Consider the following 19,858-nt stretch of genomic DNA (forward strand, 5'->3'; position numbering starts at 1 on the left):
GTATTTATAATGCATGAGGGAGAGCGGGGCCGCGTCCTTCTGCAGAAATGAAGGGAATGAATTCTGAAATGAAAAGCTGTGGCTGTTATTAAGGGCAAGATAGCATCAGCCCCCATGCCGCCACACGACTGCGAGGAAGAAAGAGAGCAAGAGAGAGAGAGAGAGAGGGAGGGAGAGAGGGAGAGAGAGAGAGAGAGGCCCATTGACCTGGGGTAGCTGTTTTATTAATGCGCCGTATAGATCCAGGAACAGTCTTTTAAATCATGCTTCCAGTTTCCACCAGCTCCCACTCCTTTTTCTCTCTCTCTCTCTCTCTCTCTCGCTGAGCCTCTCCTCTTTTCTACCCTCAAGCCACGCTCTCTCTTTTCTCTGTCTCTTTCACTCCCTTGTTCTCTAACTCTCTAAATGTTCTGCCTGCCCACTCCCACTTGTTCCTTATCTTGTCACTGTTTAGCTCTTTTTTTTATTTTTTTTATCTCTTTCTCCTTTCTGTTTCTCTTTTTCTCATGCACCTTTATCTTTGTCATACTGGATACACTCTTTCACCTCCACCCAGTTCTCCTCTCCTCTCCTTGCCTCTCCTTTCTCCTTGCTTGTCATCTCTCCTCTCCTCTCCTCTCCTCTCCTCTCCTTGCCTCTCCTTTCTCCTTGCTTGTCATCTCTCCTCTCCTCTCCTCTCCTCTCCTCTCCTCTCCTTGCCTCTCCTTTCTCCTTGCTTGTCATCTCTCCTCTCCTCTCCTCTCCTCTCCTCTCCTCACCTCTCCTCTAACTGTATCACGCCATCATTTCCTGCTACAAAATGACTGTCATTCCTCCTCCTGCTATTTCCTCACATCCTTCTATTCCTCATTTCCTCCGCTCATTTTCTTGCTTTCCCATTTCCCCCCTTCATGTCTGGTATGTGTGTTTTCTCATACTGTAAGTGCATTAGGAGTGAGCCGGAGAAATCCTTCTCTCTGTCTCCGCCTCTCTCTGTCGCTCATTTCTCACCCCAACACACACACACACACACACACACACACACACAAAGACAAAGACATATCACACACCTTGTCCGTGACTCGCCACTTGTTTCCTCTACCTCCATTTTGCCACGGCTTCACAGCAGCTGTCATGCCTCCCTCACACCCCTCCCTCCTTTCTCTGCCCTCTCTCCTTCACTCCTTCCCTCTTTCTTTTCCTTGAGGTTCAAAGTGTTTTATTTTCAGCAGTAAGGAATACCCGTGTCCCCAGAGTAGGGCAAAATACATGTTTCATCTTCCTCATCTCTTCCACTCTGTAGGCTTCAATCCCTCTTACGTCATGCTGGGTCCAGAAAATGACCAGTTCTTCATTCATCCTCTTTCCTTCTTTTCCATCTAGACCTTCTTCTTTGTCATCTCTCTTCACTCACAGTGTGAGATCAGTTTTACCAACGACATTTGAAGTCATACATAATGATGTCATGTATACTGATGTCATACATTTTCACCTACCAGCCTGGTTGTGTGGAAATAAAAGAAAGTTGACATTTGGATAGTTGGTAGCATGATGTCATCTCTCTCTGCCCAAGATGTGAGATACATTTTATGATCGACACATGATTGCTAGTGGCATATTTTTTCATATGATCACTACTTGAAGTAGCATGACATATTTTGTTAGATCAATAGTCGTGATCAAATATTTCTCCACTCTTGGATTGCACTGTAGCATGTTCTGTATGTTTCTTTTTCAATATTAAGTGTACCTTGGAATAACTTTTGCATGGAATGGAATAGTGAATTTGAAGAGTTTCATTCCAAAATCACGTCACCATTTGGAAATAGTGGCACCTACACTTGCAAAATGATTTATAGAACTTAAAACTAATTACAGTGCTTTTCAAGGACAGTCTTTGGTTTACAAAATGCTTATGCAGACTGCATCTTCTGTATTTTAGAGATTGAATGATACATTTCAGGTGATGTTTTTTCATCTTCATCTTGTCAAGCCTGAATCAAATGACGAGCATTAACATGGGCTACACTCATCGTAAAGCACAAGTGTTAGGTGATTATTTATTTAAGCGTGCGCCATATGTTGGAGCATTATTCTGAGGAGCAGGAAACACTGGAGTGGTGCTGAACTACCGAGTCCTGTAGCTAAAACAGAAATCAGCTGCCTGGTGGACTGGAAAATAATGAGTGGAGCTTTGCATCCCCATGATACCTCTCTCTACCTCTCTCTCCCTCTGTTACACTCTGTCCCTCCCTCTCTCTCCTTCAATTAGTCCCACATCTTTCTTTCTTTCCTTCTTTCTTTCTTTCTTGCTTGCTTTCCTGCTTGTGTTCTTGTTTTTTCTCTCTCCTTCATTAACTCCCTCTCTCCATTGTCTCTCATTCTTCCTCACAGCTTCTTTCTCTTTCTCAATTAGTCCCTCTCAACTTTCTCTCTCTCTCTCTCTCTCTCCCTCCCTCTCTCTCACCAGTTCAGCCTCTTCTGATTAAACCCACTGATATGTTTCCCATTACCACCACAATAGAGGAGCAGAATGGAGCAATCTGCTGAACTGAGTGTGTGAAGCTGGCTTTGGCGTCACGCGGCCTTCTCTCCCACTTCCCTGCACACGGTGTTACCCAGAAAGACTTGCGCATGTTTCCTTCATTCCACACTTTGAAATGTTTGCTCGTTTTTCATTCCGACAATTAATTATGTTGCATTTGAACAGTATCGGAAAAGTCTCCAGTCGGCCGTCAAGATGTTTTGAACAACTGCCTATCTAGCCTGAAGTTACAGTTGCCATAGTTATGGTTTCTACTCTGCAAGTAACACTGTTTTGTGTTTTGGCCCTAAGCAGAACAGCATAATTCATGTATTGATTTGTAGTTCTTATGTTCATGCAACTTGATACAAGCAAGCATTGTAGCCTATGTAATGAGTTAGCATCAAAGAGGTTTATATAAATTAAAATGATGGGTTAAATCTACTTGAATAAAACATGAGAACATGATTAAAATGAAAATGAAAACATGATTAAAGTGTTCACTCCGCTACATCCCTCCAGTAATGGAATGATGGGTTTATCGAGTACACATACAGTATTCAAGTGCTCAAGCATGTTTGTCTCAATCAATGTGTTCCCATTCTAGGATTCATAATGAGGCCATAAAGTATCTTAATGTACACCGGGGGACATTTCCTCCCAGTCATCCATACTCTCACTCAACAGAGATGTGACAGGCTGACAAACGGTTACAGTCTAAGCACAGAGGCGATCCTCCATCGACATCACATTCATTCTCAATCACTTAGCTGTAATATATAGAGTAGATAGATAGAGTCTTGCCTCTGAATCGTTGTATGTTCACTTTGCCAATAATAACAGAAGGCTTTGCTCTGTCCATTTCGAAAAAAAAAATGATAACACCATTCAATATCGCTATAATGCTGAGCCTCCAGTATGGAAAAGTGTCATTTTGTCAAACAAAGACATACTGTCAGTTGGCTACTGTTGTTTAAAAGTACTGTAATATTTTCAGTTTTTTTGTTACCAATCATTTTGTAACTTTTTTCAAATGTTGCAGTCCATAGTAGCTGTTTTGGAATGCTGCAGTATGTGGACCAGCTGTGTCCATAATAGATGAGTGGTTCAGTGTTTGGGAGGTTACCATGAAGAGAAATGATTAGGATTTGGGGTCTAAATGCAACGGCAAGTTTTTAAGCCTTCATTAAAACTTGACGTTTCTTTACCCCCCTATACCAACTTGTATAGAAAACTTAGCTGCTGCCTCACTATCACAATTCCCTGCAGCATTTTAATTTCTGGCTGCTGGCCGAAGCTGGTGGAAACTTTATTGTGAGTCTCAGAGATAGGTTTGTGCTCTCTCTCTCTCTCTCTCTCTCTCTCTCTCTCTCCCTCTTTCTTCACCACTGCTCAGGGCTTGAGGCTTGAAGTGAGAGCTAATGATGCACTGAAGTAGGTTACCAGCCCACATTAGAGCAAGAGAACAAATTCAGCTGAAATGGTAATGTCGTATAGCTCAATAAGATGCTGAACCAAGCTCTTCAAACAGTAATTAGCTGTATTGATGCTATCGATTGCGTCGCAGAATCGACAGAGACAGAAAAGACGGATGACTTATTTACTTTTGTAAATGAAGGAGAAGAAATCATTCTTGCAGTTTTCCCTGCTGTTGGTCTGGCCCAACTGTGAATATGTCTGAAATCTGCACTGCTTGGTGCCAGCGCTCGCCGGCCTTGCCAGCCTGGGCAGAGACAAGCAGGTCATGTCTGAGGAGGGAGAGAGAGACAGAAAGACACAGAGAGAGAATGCTGCTATTTTCACCGTTATGGCTGCACATCCAACGTGTGCAGGGAGAAAACGTCACCTTTAACATGGCAATGCACGTGATCTTCGCTTTTATTATTTTGGTGACATCTTTTTTTGCTAAGCGCTCATTGCTGTGGTGTTTCTGCACTGCACTTCCCAGAGATCACTTGTCAATCAAACAGTGTGTCCAGTAGGCCTACTGTGACGTCTTTTTCCTTGGATTTTCTGTTGATGCAGTTTGAATCTCTGTAGGTGTCGCTCTTTTCTTTGTCTGATCAGCCATGGTGGCTATCACTCTTCATGGTAACTACCCAGTTCTCCTTCTATTTATTCCCAACAAACTGCTGTTGCTGCTGCCAGAAACATAAAACGCATCACAAGCTACCTGACAACAGCAAATGTAAAAGCTTTCATGAACTGGCTATAGGTCCAAATATGTTATGTAAATCAATGATAGATAGGAGCAAAACGGACATTGATTTAAATGAAAATTGAAAAAATGAAAGAATAAAAATTTAATATTGAGCCCCATTATGGGTGGGGGGGGGAGCAGAACGAGACAGAGAAAGGAAAGACAGAAAGACAGAAATACAGAGAAAGACAGAGATACAGAGAAAGACAGAGAGAAAGAGAATGATGGAGAGAAAGAGAAAGACGCAGTTACAGAGAGAGTTTACTGCTGAGGTCAGCAGAGACGGGGGGCTTCGAGTGCGCTCCCCCTCTCCCAAAGCTGTCTGAACTCACCGTGAGGGAGAAATTTAGACAGGAAGGGAGATATTGAGTGGGAGGGAGGGAGGGAGAGACTGACAGACAGAGAGAAAGGGAAATACACTGATAGAGGGCATAGAGTGACAGTGACAACAAAAGAAAGATATTTGGCTTTTTTCTGGTAGGTTTTGCTGAGCGGGCGTTCTCTGTTCTGTGTTTTAGCACCACCTTGGTTCACATTCTCACAGTTGCACACTTTGAAACATGGTAACTGCCCAGTGCAAGTACTTTGATGGTTTTACAGCCGGTCTTGGGATTCAAGCTTCCAGTCACAAGCCCACTTCTCTAACTTTTGAGCCAAGGAGAGAGGGAGGAACAATAATTCTAGAGAGATGAGGGAGAGAGAGAGAGAGAGAAATACAGAGACAGACAAACAGAAAGAGAGACAGTGACAGAAACTAGCACCAAAGCTTTTACCTCCCTCCTGGACCCGGCTCGTCCTGTAACAGGCTGTCATCTTGATGCAAGTTGTTTTGGGGTTGCAGTCAAAGGTTAGCTCGACTCTCCCGGCTCGCTGATGTTCCTCTCTGCTCCTGTCCCAGCCCACTGATAGAGGCACAGGAGCCAGTGGGACAGCGTCACCTCCCAGCTCACCTAACATGTCTGTCCTGACGATGCACATCGAAAGACAGGCACTACTCATGAGGGAGGAATGTTGCTTTTGTGTTTTTGTGTTTTTGTCTTGGGTTAACTGCAGAAACAGTCACAGGCCAAAGGCACCCCCTATGCTTTGTCATGGTGATTATTTCTGATTTCTGATTTGTTTTTGGTGTCTTTAACTTTGGGAAAACAAAAATTGTCCGTGGTTTTTGTACACACAAGATTTGATGAATGTTCTATGTAACAGTGCAAGGCCAAGTATTTTAAGATTGTTTATTTTAGCAACAGCTATAACTCAACAATGCTGAGGTGAAATTGTGAAATTGTAGATGGAATATCATCATTTAATATTCTACAAGATAAAATGCTTCCACAACCACCTTAGTCTTTTTTTTTTATACTTTATTGTCAAAGAATTTCTTTTACAACACGTATGATACGTTTCATTCAAATACATCTTTTCTTTGACATTTTTTCTACAACAGAAAAAGCATAAGCATATAGTCAAATAAATAAAAATGCAAATTAAGCAATTCTAAAGAGGCTATATTTTGCGGGGAAACGAAAAAGAAAAGAAGGGAAAGGGGAAAAAAAACACCTTAGTCTTAAGATCACTCTATCTTATATTGAAAGGCAGTAGACAAAAGCATGGATGGACATTTTACTAGCACCTCTCTGGCTGGATGGACATTTCCCTAGGATGACTTTGTGAAAATTAATGTTTTGGTTTGTTGTGACTATAAATCTTTTTTTTTTTTTTTAAATCAGTCCCATCAATGCCCACGCTGTATGAGTGACACAATCATTAAATCCCCTGTCACGCCCCTGGCTCCAGGTTTTGTTCTATACCCCGTCCCTGTTGCTGGTTCTAAAGTCAATAATTCTATCTGACAAATTTCCTCCAGGGGGAAACTCCTCCCTCATCTGTCTTGTATGCCCAGGTTTCTGTCAGGTGCTCCATTTTCTCCTCTGTCTCCTCCTCTCTCTCTTCTCCTTTCGCTCACTCTCATTGCGGTGTGGTTGGCTCAGTGGTTCCTCTGTAATTGTTTTCTTAGCCATGGTGGTCATGGGGAAATGTTATGTTCTGGTTCCAGTCAGGTCCCAGTTTTGGTTGTATTCCTCGATGCAGAACTGAAACTGCTCTTTATTTTTGATACTTCATTGTGATAAAATTATTATGGGCATGTCCTTTTTTTGTGCTTTTTGTGGGAAATTACAGTAAGTAATGTTTAGGTGTTTTCATATTTTTTCTTGAGGTGGAGGTAGCTTGAATGAATGCAGGGAAAATCTGGGTTTTGCAATCATAATCATATAGAAATCACAAATCTGTGTGTTGTGATAGAGTCAGATTTCATTGAACTGGTTGTGATGCTTTTTAGAATGCATTAAATCCTAAAAACACTAATCATCACTGACACTCGTGTGCAAACTGAAAGGACGGGGGCAAATTTGTTTGAAAAATGATGCTTCTGCATTTTTTTTATGTTTAATTCATAGTTCAATAGCAGTGGTGCTGAATGTTAAATACACACTTGTTTGTCACGTTTCTGTGCCGGGGTGGAGCTTTTTCATTAAGTGTTGCTGAAATATACATGCGTGCACACACACACACACACACACACACACACAGCCCCTTTCCTGCTGATTCTTTCCATGTTTCTCTCTCCTCTCACCTTACCAGTCTCTTCCACTTCAGCGACAAGACAACCACTGAATGCTAATTGCCATTCGAAGCATATTAAAAAAAGTGTTTATGTGTGTGTGTCCGCGCCTGCATGTGTCTGTGTGTGTATGCACGGAGGAGGCAGTTGGGAGACGGTGATTCGCTGGCGAATGACTGAGAGAAGGAGGGAGGGAGGGAGGGATGGAGGGAGGGAGGTACGCATTGACGAAGTGAGGGAGAGGGAGCGAGCGAGAGAGCGAGAGCGTGCGCGCGCGAGAGAGAGAGCAGTGTCCCTATCAGCTTCTTTTCTGTCTGCGATTCAGGCAGCCAGCTCTCCTTTCCTCTCCTCCGCAGCAGACGAGAGACGGAAAGAAAGAGAGAGAGAGAGAGAGAGAAGCACTGGACCGGGAGGAGGGATCGCGAAAGATAGACCAGGGGAACGACAAAAAGAGGAGCGAGGCAATGAAAGACATCAGCGGGAGAACAGTCATTTTTTCCTCACACACCCACACCCACAGTACGCGCGATGGGAAGAGACTGAGACCAGTGGAAAGAGGGACTGAGAGAAAGCACTGATTGAGCGGCGCTGAGAGAAGTGGATCACAGTGGGGGGAACAGGGAGTAAGCGATGACAACGGACCGCAACACATGGACAGAAAATAGGAGGAAGAACTGATTCTTCTGAGAAAGAGGAGGAGGATAATCTGACAATCAGCGCTGTGACTGTAAAACTGACTGGTATCCATTTTACAGTGGGAGCAACAGGATCGTTCATTATTCTCTGTTGAGCGCGCTGAATCTCAGCTTTTTGCACTGCTTTTCTACATGCTCATCGCCTCCCCTTGTAACTCCTTGGTAGTCTTTTGTCCCCTGCTTCTTTCATCTCTCGAATTTATTTTGTTTCTACTGTATCTCTGTCCGAGTGACGCAATTGAGAGTGCTCTTTGGAATCCCTGCTCTGAAGTCCGAGGGCGGCTGTCCCTCCCTCCCTCCTTCCCTCCTTCCCTCCCTCCCTCTCTATTGTGTGTTCTTGTGCTTAACTGTGTGTTTGTGTCAATATAAGCGGAGCGAGCTTATTGTGCGCCTGTGTCTTTTTACCTCTTCATTTCCGCATTTTGCGCCCATCTGTTTCATGCTGGCTGTCCGTTCACACCTCTGCAAGTGTTGCATACCATCTGTGAGAGTGTCAGCTTGGGTCCCTGTGTGTGTGTGTGTGTGTGTCTGTCTGTGTGTGTGTGTATGTTTAAGTATTTGTCCCTGTGCTTGTAGTGGGTAACTTGGCGGAGGCTGGCATCCTTCTGCAGCCAGGTAGAGAGGGAATGTTTACCCACTTCCTCAACACCTGTTTGGAGAAAGTACAGTTTTCCGTAATGGTCTCCCCATGAACCGTAATTCATCTCCCACCGAAGTTCTATAGAGAGCCATTACACCTGCGCAATCACATTGGATTTATCCGGAGTTAAATAATAAATCATCCTACTGCACCGACGTGACCGATAGACTCACCTGTGGAGGAAAGTCTCACCTTCCCACAGGAGAGCTCCCGTCTAAATCACCGCTGTGACGCTGAGTTGCAGTGAAGGAGTCGTTTCTCTACATGTATAATACATGGCCGTCTGATCAATTATTCAGAGTCGGGTGGCCACTCTCGCTCTGGGTCACTCCGGTGTTGCCTGGTGGGCGTCGATCGAGACTTTCTGGGGAGAGGCTGTTGGGGTTTGATGCCCGCTGACAGCATCATCCACCGCTGACTGACTGGCAGCATCCAGATGACGCCTCGCCTCCACGGTCTTGGCTGTTCGCCGGCTGCTCTCTGTGACGGCTGAATTCTCCTCCAGCTGTCTTCTGGTCAACCGCTTTGGCACATAAGCTTCTCATCCTACAACTTGGTGTCCGTTGGATAGCATCCAGATTATGAACCTCATTTCACACTGTTTTTGATTGGAGGAACAACATTTTTCTTTCCTTATACACCACTGCATAACTGTTGCAGGAAGTAAACATACAGACAAGATTTTGGTGGATTTGAAGTGAGTGTCCTGTACTAGAACTGAGTCCAGTTCTGTGTGTTCCGCATCCCGTCCCCTCTTTCTGGCCATGATTGGCGTTAACAGTCTGCACTCGGCGGGACGCCTACGCTCACGCTCTCTTTGCTCCGTGCGCTACGGACGGGACTTCCGGATGATGGACCCGTTCCGGTATCCCAGAACCCCGCGCTCCCGTTCACTCAAACCCCTGGTGTTTCCAGACCTGCTGGGCAAGGCTCAGGACGGACAGAACCACCCACAGGCCCGTAAGAGGAAGAAGGTATAGTACGCTGAACACTATATAAACAACTTCTGTTGGTTCAGCTCAAACGTAACCAGAAATCCATTTGCATCGGTTATTTGAGGTCAAATTGTGTTTGTCAGTCAACTTTTACAGAATGTCATTGAAACATCATCTCTCATGACAAAAAACACTGCAGCTTGATAGTGTGAACTCTATCAGCATCATCATCAAAACCGAGAACTGAATCAGTTTTTTTCCACTTTATTTGATGTCAGTGTGACACATGCGATGTGGGATTATGTCATATCGAACATGACCAGTGTCTTGTCATTCAAAGCTAATTTGCTAAATTTGTTAAATGGTCTATCATCTATTGCAGTTATGTCTTACATTTGTCTAACAGCAATATTCCATACAGTGGTTTGTATACATTCATATATGGAGCGTACACACACATCATTTACCATGGTGGAGCGGAGTTGATCAAGGGGATTGGTCCAGGCCTGACTAGCCGTACACTACAGCTCAGTACAGCATATTGTGTAAGGCCACCACTCAAGGCTAATGGCCCTCATTTGCCGGCACTGTGTGACGTTGATGGAGCGAGTAGGTGAAGGTGACGAACATCCATCCTTGTCTCAATGAGCCCCGAGACTCTGAATGACTCTGATTGATGCTCCGATTGATACGAACACCTCCCCTCCACCTCCATCTACCCTTACTTACCCTCCTCCACCCTGCCTCCCTCTTCTGTCTCCAGCCTTTAAATCCCCAGAGTGTCCCTTACTTTTGATGTGTTTATTCCAAATGTGACAGGACCTCTGCATATGTTTCACTTATACTCTCAATCAAACTCTCAATCAACTCCACCGTCATGCTGGCACATGCACAAATCTAGATGTACATGCACACATACACGCAGAGGCATAAATAGCAAGAAAAACTTGTCAGGTCTTTCAAAAGTAAAAACTAATGCTGTGTACCACCATCAAAACCATCATTACTTTTAAATGAAGAACACATGTCCTCATTTTTGGTTAGAGTGTAAGGTTACTTACACGCTAGAGAAGGCTCTTAGCTTTGTTGTATTGCCTGATCTTTTGATTTATTCAAAGAGTTTTCTTCATATCCACTTTATGATCTTTAGAATCTGTGTCTCTTCTTGCAGTAGCAGATCAGTGCACTTTTATGCCTTACAAATTCACTGTGAGGATTTGATTTTGACCAGATTTATGCTTCAAAAGTGGTTCGTCAAAAAGCCTCACTTTAAAACTGGCCAACTCTGGCATCCCGGGAAGACTAGCAGTATTTCTGTCCTGATTATTAATATTTATGAGCAGCCTAAGCTTGGAACACAGTTTGAGTCCTCAGATTTTACAGAATACATACGTATATAGAGCCTATGGAAACCAGATCCAAAATTATAATGGTCTAGGCTGGCTGGTCATGAATATTCACGACGCTCTGGAATTCAAGTATTTTTGATTAGGCCCAGTTTCAAAGAGAACTTAGGAAATTAACCTGATTAGACACACTGCATCAAACCCATTATAAATCCAATTTCATTTCACTAAAAGCCACAATGCAACAATATCACATTCAGAGCAGGTCAGAAGTTTAAAATCAGCAGAATTCAAGAGAAAACCATCAACATTAGAGGGAGCGTACTAAGGAAGAGATCGGTTTTTAGCAATAGATGAGGTCTCTCTCCCCAGATGGCAATTATGGCCATGGTGAGAAAGAGAGAGAGACTGTACAGTATTGGTCTACGAGGAATATAGAGGTGAATGAAGTGGCGATGAACTGCCCACGAGTGTCCTTTCAATCACCTCAACTGTCACAGCTGTCCGTCAGCAGCATCCCCTGCCTTGATCTGTATCTGAACGCCACAGTGTGACGGCTTAATGCTCTCTCCTCTCTCCCCGCTCCACTGCTGCAGACCCGCTGCTAAGCAGAGTTGCTATATCACATTCAACTGGCATATCCCATTGTCACTCGGGCAGGGGGGTGGGGGTGGGGGGGTGGATTTGAATGAAAAGTGTCTAAATGGCTCAACTGTCACTACAGATTTTGTGGCGCTTAAAGCCAAATGTGCCGTGCCTCTACAGCCTGCTGTAGAAACAGACACAGAGAGCTTCCTCATTAAATCCCTTATTCCTTTTCTTCCCTGCTGTGTTATTCTTTAGGATTCATTTTTATTGGGTTGATTATAAAAGTAATAGCAATAAGGTTTTGAAAAAACATGCACAATACCCCACTCTAATTCTAAACATTAGGCTAAATGACGGCCTCACATGACAGACCTAGATTTCCTCAGATTGTAAATTCATCTTACATACGGTAGACCCTAGCTATACATTGACTTTTTCAGGGGGACAGCTAACTTGCTAGTGATACTACAAGTCTCTCTTAATGGCTGTTACAGTGTTATTTTATCTAACCGTTTACAGTCTGTTGACAGTAGATAGACAAATATGTAAAAGCCAACACAGCTAATGTCCTATTCATTCACTGATAGTCTCAAAATATGTGGTTTGGATGGGTAGACAAGTGGGGGACAAGTATGTACCTTGCTCATGTCTTTTGTTTTGTTATGTTTTGCATTGTTTCCTCTTGTTTCAATTAATTTTTCCCATAGTCCTCGTGCATCAATGCTATAACTTAATTTTGCTCCACGAGGGTCATTGAATTTACGACAAAGTCTAAATTATTCATTGGTTGATTGATTTGTTCATCTGCCCATTGATTGGCTGGTTGCTCGATTGATAATGGCTCTGTAACTGATGGACTGGTGGTTGACTGATTGGATGATTGATGGATTGATTGGCTGAGAGAGCGAGGTAAGCTCAGGCTGAGGACAATTTTAGTGGGCTGAAAGAGGATGGCATTCCTCCTGTGAGCACAAATTATTGAATGAAACCAGCTTGCTGACTATAAAGGTTTCACAGAAAACCACAATATACCTGCCCCCCCCCCCCGTTAAATTTGAACAAATCACCTACTGAACTCAGCTGAAGCCGTGTGCTATTTGTCATTATTATCTAAAGATGTGCTATTCTGGTTTTCCTCCACAGGCCCTGTACAACTCAATCAAGAATCAGAAGCTTCAATGGACGCTGTAAGTAATTTAACATTGACTCTCAGTTGATATCATACATCTCATATACAATACATACACACAAACTCCATCTCCCTCTCTCGCTCTCTCTCTCGCTCTCTCTCTCTCTCTCTCTATCTCTCTGTCTCTCTCTCTATCTATCTCTCTCTCTGTCTCTCTCTATCTCTCTCTCTGTCTCTCTCTATCTATCTCTCTCTGTCTCTCTCTCTCTCTCTCTCTCTCTCTCGTTTTTATCTCTATCTCTGTTTCTGTTTCTCGGTTTTTTGTCTTCTGATTCACTCAGTCTTTCAAACACACGTATACACACACACACACACACACACACAGATTCTCTTAAAGGGCACAGATGTGTACAATGGAGGATATTGATTAACTTGTTAGCATCCTCATTAATGACGTGAGTGTTGTCTGGCATGTGACGGAAACATTAGTGTGTCAAGGGTTGCTATTCTGGATCGCAGTTCCAGAGTGCCTCAGAGATGCCAATTAAGTCGCTGGCTTTCCAAGCTTTGTTGCCATAGTTACGGCACCATGGATACGACTCCGTAGCTACCGCATTGCTCTTTCCTCCCTGAATTCTCTCAGCGCGAACACACATACACACGCTATACACACACGCACAAACATACACGGGAAATACACTTCTACGTATATATATACACGTGTGTGCCTCTGTACATAGAAACATAGAGAGACAAAAGAGAGAAAGAGAGAGAGAAAGACAGAGAGAACTCCATTTAAAGGGCTCTATACCTGCATCCGGTACAAAGGTGTGACCACAGCCTCCTACTACCTTTCCAAAAATAGCAGCAGCGCTCCCGGAGCAGCTGAAAAAACTGGTCAGAGGAACAGATCGAGGAGGAGATCCACAGAGAGGCAGGCAATCCAGTTCAAACATCTCCACTGACATATACACCGCTATTTAAACACTGCCACCGCCGCCACGCACCACACAAGAGCCCAAGGACAGATAGAGATGTTGTTTTTAGACACACAAACACCTTGCCGTCCAGCATCTCTGCCGAAATGCACGGGGAAAAATCCAGCTCAAAACAAAGTGAAACACTGATTCACAGATTAGGGCCGTGGATCTCTGGTTTCTGGCTTTGGCAGAGAGTTGCTCATGTTCACAAATAATAATTTAGCTGTCCAATCATAGGAGTAGCATTATGTGAATTCTGTCTGTGGTGGATTTTTGCTTTGAGGCCCCAATCTGGATTTAGTTGGTTTGAGTACAGCGCCACCCGTGCCACCACTTTCACACCACTACTCGCTTAGTTTATGCATATTTTATCACATTCAAGACATTTTTCCACTTCCAAACTCATTGACTGAGTTCTTAACGTGCATTTTTGTCTTCAGGCTTGCACTGTTAGTAAACATTCGCCATCAGTGCGTTTGAGCAAAAAAGCTCTGCATTTTTAATCGCAGCGGGATATGAAAAGTGCAAAGACATTTTGCATCAGGGGGTCAAGAGTTTATGTGTGTGCACGTAGATGAATCACTATAATTGCACTTACTGTCATCTGTGATTTCATGCACTGTACTGTTTTGCACTGACCATGTTCTTGTTTTTAACCCTGTTTTTCGTTGTGCCTGGGGTGAGGCCAAAGATGATTTTCCATCCTAGGTTCTATTCTATTCTATTCTATTCTATTCTATTCTATTCTATATATAGGCCTACTCAGCATTGATTTACTAATTTACTCCCAGATTGAGGCTTTAAAAAAAACTCTCCCCACCACCTTGCAATATAGAAAAGGCCAGGGATAGAGGTGTGATTTTTCTAGACACACAAACACCTTGCCATGAATACATTAATACATATTGTCCATGTGAAATCTGGCATGTACATCTGATTATAGGTGTGTGTGTGTGTGCGCGCGCGTGTGCGTGTGTTTTTGTGCTCTGATGAAAAACACAGCGATAGATGTTATTTCACACCCCCACAGAGACAGACACGCACATGGCCACTCTCAACAGTGCAGTTGGATGCACCCACATGTTCTTCACTCACACATACACACGCACACACACACACACACACACACACACACGCATCCTTCCTCATTCAGGAGCGGGGGTGGAGAGGAGCTCTGGGGGTTCAGAGAGACGAGGGTGGGCATCGTGCACCCCTCCCTTCCATACCACAGAGAGAGAGAGAGAGAGAGAGAGAGAGAGAGAGAGAGAGAGAGAGAGAGGGAAGAGAGAGAGAGAGAGAGGGGGAGAGAGAGAGAGAGAGAGAGAGACTCAACAAGTCAGAGATACAGGAAGATACAGATTTCTGAACAAAAACAGAAAGGAAGGATGTTTGGGACAGGCTGAAAATGGCAGACAAAGTAACATCATGATAGGATAGTATGAGAGGAAGGTGGAGAAGGATAAAGAAGCATGCTGTACATGAAATGAGCGAGGGAGCGGGAGAGACGAGGCCCATCTGCTCTATTATTCCCTTTATTCTGCTAATCCCTCTCTCTTCCTCCCTCAATGGCTCTAATCATCCTGTCTTCCTATTGTCTGCTGCCGCCACCTCTCACCTATAGAGCAGAATGTCTTCCATCGGTTTGTATTAACATGACGTTAAACAGCAGAAATGCTTATGAAGTCTGTGCATTATAGATTATAGAGTACAGCACTTTCATAGTAATCAGGGTTGGCTGTAATTCCAATGGCGGTCATCATTTCAAGGATTAAATGCTTCTTCTCTTCTCTCTTAAAAAAAACTGAATGTTTAAAAAAAAATTTAACTTGCTGTTTCAGTGAATGAGGAAATGCTTTGCAGTGTGTACATTGGATGCATGAGTGTATGGATGGATGGATGGATGGATTGATGTCCTCTTTCACTTGAATTAAAGTGTTTTGCCATTGTTACAATGAGCCAGTGACACAGGTGAGACAGAGCAGATGAGTCTCCACTGGCTACTGGTGCAGCAACATCAGCACAAAGCGCCCAGCATGCACCTTTTTACAACTAGCCAACCTGTTCACCCATCCCTCCCTCCGCTGCATCGCTACCACATCCTCCTCTCCTCTCCTCTCCTCTCCTCTTCTCCTGTACTCTTGTACTGTCCTCTTGTCTTCTTTCTTGTCATCTCTCTCCATTCCCTCCTTTCCTTTCCTTTCCTTTCCTTTCCTTTCTTTTCCTTTCCTCTTCTTGCCTTTCCTTTCCTTTCCTCTCCTCTCCTTTCCTTTCCTTTCCTTTCCTCTCCTTTCCTCTCCTCTCCTCTCCTCTCCTCTCACCCATCCTCTGTTGATAATGTTCTACCATCTGAGAAGGATCAGCTTTGTCTTTTTCTGGCTTTGTTTTCTCCCCCCTCTCTCTGTCTCCTCACTTCTCTATCTCTCCTCCATCCATCCCCCCACTCTCCAGCTCCTCTACTTTGTCTCTGTGTAGAATGGGATTCAGGCAGGCCAGCAGTTACCAGGCAACAGGCTACATGCTCATTGGCTCTGTCTCTGCCTCTCTCTCTCTCTCTCTGGCTCCTGCATGGGGTTAACTGCTGTTATGTACTGTTGGTTACTCATAGCGTGGTCTCAGGGGGGTTCGGCATCCAGCCATTTTTCTATTTTCAGGCTGAACTTTTACATGGGTGCCGCCTGGTGAGGTAACAAGTGGAATTGCCATTTTACCTCGCCGGGCAGATGTACAGACGCTTGTTGTTATAGCCATGAGGCATCTATCTGCTCCTAATGTGCCAAATCCCTCTAAAACACTAAAGCATACACAGTAAAGCATTATTTGGAGATTGTTATCATCACTGCTCTGTAATAAGTATTGCTTATCATCCAAATAAAATGCAAATCTGTTTTCTCTCTCACTTTTACTATTTCATTTTCTAAACAACCTTTTGAGTATGCTGTTCACTTTATTGAATAGGCCGTTAGGTGATACAAGCACAGAGAGACATGTTTTCCGGGTAATACACGCACACAAACACACGCAGGCACAGGCACACAGTTGATGTGGGAGCAGTTAGTCAGTAATAAAGCTGAGGTCAGACAGCCAGTACTCAGTAACTCATTAAAATCCTCATTTTCAAAGATTGCTCCTCAAGGCCTGTCTACAATGAGGAATGCTCACCCTGCACAAAACTTCAAATCCCAGCCACGACTCTTAGACCTAAAATTTAATAAGGAACGGAGTGTGGATCAACTGTATTCTGGGACATGTAGTCACATGCCAGCGCTTCGGGTTCAAGTATAAGCTGACTTGGCATAATGCTCCTCTCCTCTCTGCCTTCCCTGATGGGTTTGTGAAGCCCCATTTTTTTGGAGGGAGGAGGGGTGACTTTCTCACTTCTAAAGTGCTTTTCATGAGCATCGAGAGGGAGGCTAAGAAACGGTGACACGTCTGCAGTTTATCTATGAGAGGAGCGGTCCCCGGTGGCAAAGATGCCCCTGTTTTTCACCTCAAAGCTGGAACAAGATCGATGGTGTCACTCTCTTACTGTGGTGCGTTTTGATCAAGGAGAGTGGACCGTTCCTCAGGAGAACAGGAGGAAAGCACAAAGAGATGGCAGGGGAGAGTGAGAGAGGAAAACACACAATTAAGGCTTTGAAGACGTAGTTTCATTCACTCAGGTTTCCCCCAGGCACATGAAGCTTTGTAAATACTTTGCGCTGCGAAAGCTCTGCCAAGACACCAGCACTAGATAACAATATTACTCATGTGTTTGAAATGAAAGTTCCCCAGCAAGTAGGGCTTTGTGTGAAATCTCTGTGCCTCTTGTCCTGTGCTGTTCCTTGTGTAACAGGCAGAGTGAGAGGCAAATGGACAGGACGAATGATGATGTGTTGATGCGCGTTGCTAATGAGGCATGACACATAAGTGTTGATCACCATGGAATCTGTTTTTTTGTCTCCATAGCGACGAGGAAGAGCTGCGGAAATCGTTTTCAGAGCTCGGGGACAGCCTGTGCGACTCCAACGCCTCCAGATCCATGAAGCGGGTGGGCAGCAGTGGGAAGCCCCTGTCGGAAGTGGACCAGCCCTCTGGAGCGCTGCTGTACAAGAACGGGTTCCTGGTCCGCAAAGTCCACGCCGACTCGGACGGCAAGAGAAGTACGCTTCAGACCCTCTCATTTACCAAGCTTCTTTCGTCAACTTCTTTCGTCATGTGAAAAATGTCATTATTATGGCAATGCTGCATGACAGCAAGTGCAATGGTATACAGTCCATCTTGTTTGAACTAAGATTTGAGCGTCATTTCAATATTACACATGTCCAATACTACTGCACCCATGCCCAATACTATCATGCTATGTATAGCGTGTATGTTATCACTAACACTATACTACCATTATACATCTAAAAATCAGAACACTGTAAATTACAGCAGATTCTTTACAAGAACATGATATTTGATCTGTGTCCATAACTGCAGCCACACTCATTGTCACTTTTCTCCTGTTCACAGCACCGAGAGGGAAGAGAGGGTGGAAAACCTTCTATGCCATCCTAAAGGGGCTGATTCTCTATCTGCAAAAGGTGGGCCACTCACACTCATACTATACAGTATATACTATATGTACACAGACTTGTACTCAGAAAAATACAAAGGATTCCATTCCAAGCTATGGAAAGCAATTTGGAAAGCAATTGCTACTTGATATTCATTATTCAACCTGTCAAAACTACAGGTGACTGCATCCTCAGAAACATCCCGTTGTTGAAAGCAAAAGATAGTTGCTGAATGTTTTTTACTATCGTGTCACCTGCTCATACATAATCACAAACATTGCCGAAATCAAACAGAATACACCATAGCACCATACACCATAAAAATGAGAATATCAGGGGAAAAATAATATAAAAAGAAACACTCATCAAGCAACCTGTCCAAGGAGGTGGCTGGGTGGCTCCCGTTTCCTGTTTACATATCGAAAAAGCGCTATGACATAATGTGCCTGTTGTGAGTCGAGTGTGCCCGGGCCAGCCAGTCAGACCCTGGCACGGTGCAGAGGGCCCATATGGAGCGGTGGTCCTGGCCTTGGCGAGGCAAAGGCTCTGCCAGTATCCCTGGCCACTGTTGCACTTACTCCGGTTAGGCAGAAACAAGGCTCCCACCCAGCGACGTTCCCGTGGCGACACCATGGCTGTGTGCTCTGGTCCAACTCCGGATATGTCAGCTCAGATCAGAGGCTCGCTGAGGGTGAAAACAAAGCCCCCTACTTGAGAATAAGTTGTTCCTGCAAGGTTGCAGATGATGTACTACTGAGAGAGTAGCTTAGATGTGCCGGTCAGATTTACCACGTTATTGTCATTAGTATTATTATTGGTAGTAGTATTATTATTGGTAGTAGTAGTAGTAGTAGTAGTAGATTTCCAGTTAAGGAGTAAGCATCTTAAGTACAAGGATGGGACGATATATCGAAATTCAATATATCGTAATACAAAAATATGACAATACATATTGTGGGGCAGAAAAACGTAACACCACATTAGCTACATTTTATTCTGCTGTAGTAATCACAAATGAGATGGCTGTCCCATCACAATTTCACAAACTCTCCATCCAAATTATATTATCTGCACTTTGTAATGACATTTTTAACTTGTTGTTTACATTCTAGCAAGCCAGTGCCATTACTAGAAAGATTTGTGGCTCAGAAATAAACATAATTCTGCACAGTCATACTTTCTTGTGATTGAACTATTTATTACATCGTATTGTGGTTGTATCGAATCATGAACCCCATATCGCATATTGAATCATATTGTGAGATAAGAATATTGTCCCATCCCTGATCTTAAATCGTAAGTCTTAAATTCCTGGTGTGGGCAGAACTACTCACGATCTACATCATGATCAGTCATCAGCGTGCTCCGATTTAACAAAGGGGTTGTGGGAAAGGTCTGGACGTGTGTTATCAGTTGTTGTTTGCCAAAGGGGGGTTGGCATCCTATACCTTCACCGCTCAAATCACCCCATATGGATGAGGGAAGGGAACAAGACAGGCTCTCTCCTCCCACAGCAACTGTTGTCAGGATGCCCAAGATAGTAAACTGGTTGTACTGGTTGCTCACAGGTGTTAATATTTGTGTGTAATCCTCCGTCCCTCCTGCCTCTTCTCAAATAATATATTCTTAGTCAGCTTGCCTGCTTTAATAACAGTTAAGACCCCCTGGTGTCAATCATTGCTTTCAT

The 19,858-nt window shown here is 43.9% G+C and overlaps 1 protein-coding gene across 1 annotated transcript in view; it reads left to right on the plus strand.

The window, feature by feature from the left end:
• LOC139913741 (PH and SEC7 domain-containing protein 1) overlaps positions 1-19,858 on the plus strand; it is a 39,302-nt gene that overhangs the window by 12,746 nt on the left and 6,698 nt on the right. Inside the window, exons 8-10 of the mRNA XM_078290840.1 lie at positions 12,668-12,711; positions 17,579-17,772; positions 18,128-18,198. Of these exons, the coding sequence (XP_078146966.1) occupies positions 12,668-12,711; positions 17,579-17,772; positions 18,128-18,198 (309 nt within the window). The remainder of the gene's footprint in view (positions 1-12,667; positions 12,712-17,578; positions 17,773-18,127; positions 18,199-19,858) is intronic.

Source organism: Centroberyx gerrardi, chromosome 20 (genome assembly GCF_048128805.1).
Source record: "Centroberyx gerrardi isolate f3 chromosome 20, fCenGer3.hap1.cur.20231027, whole genome shotgun sequence".
Lineage (NCBI taxonomy): Eukaryota > Metazoa > Chordata > Actinopteri > Beryciformes > Berycidae > Centroberyx > Centroberyx gerrardi.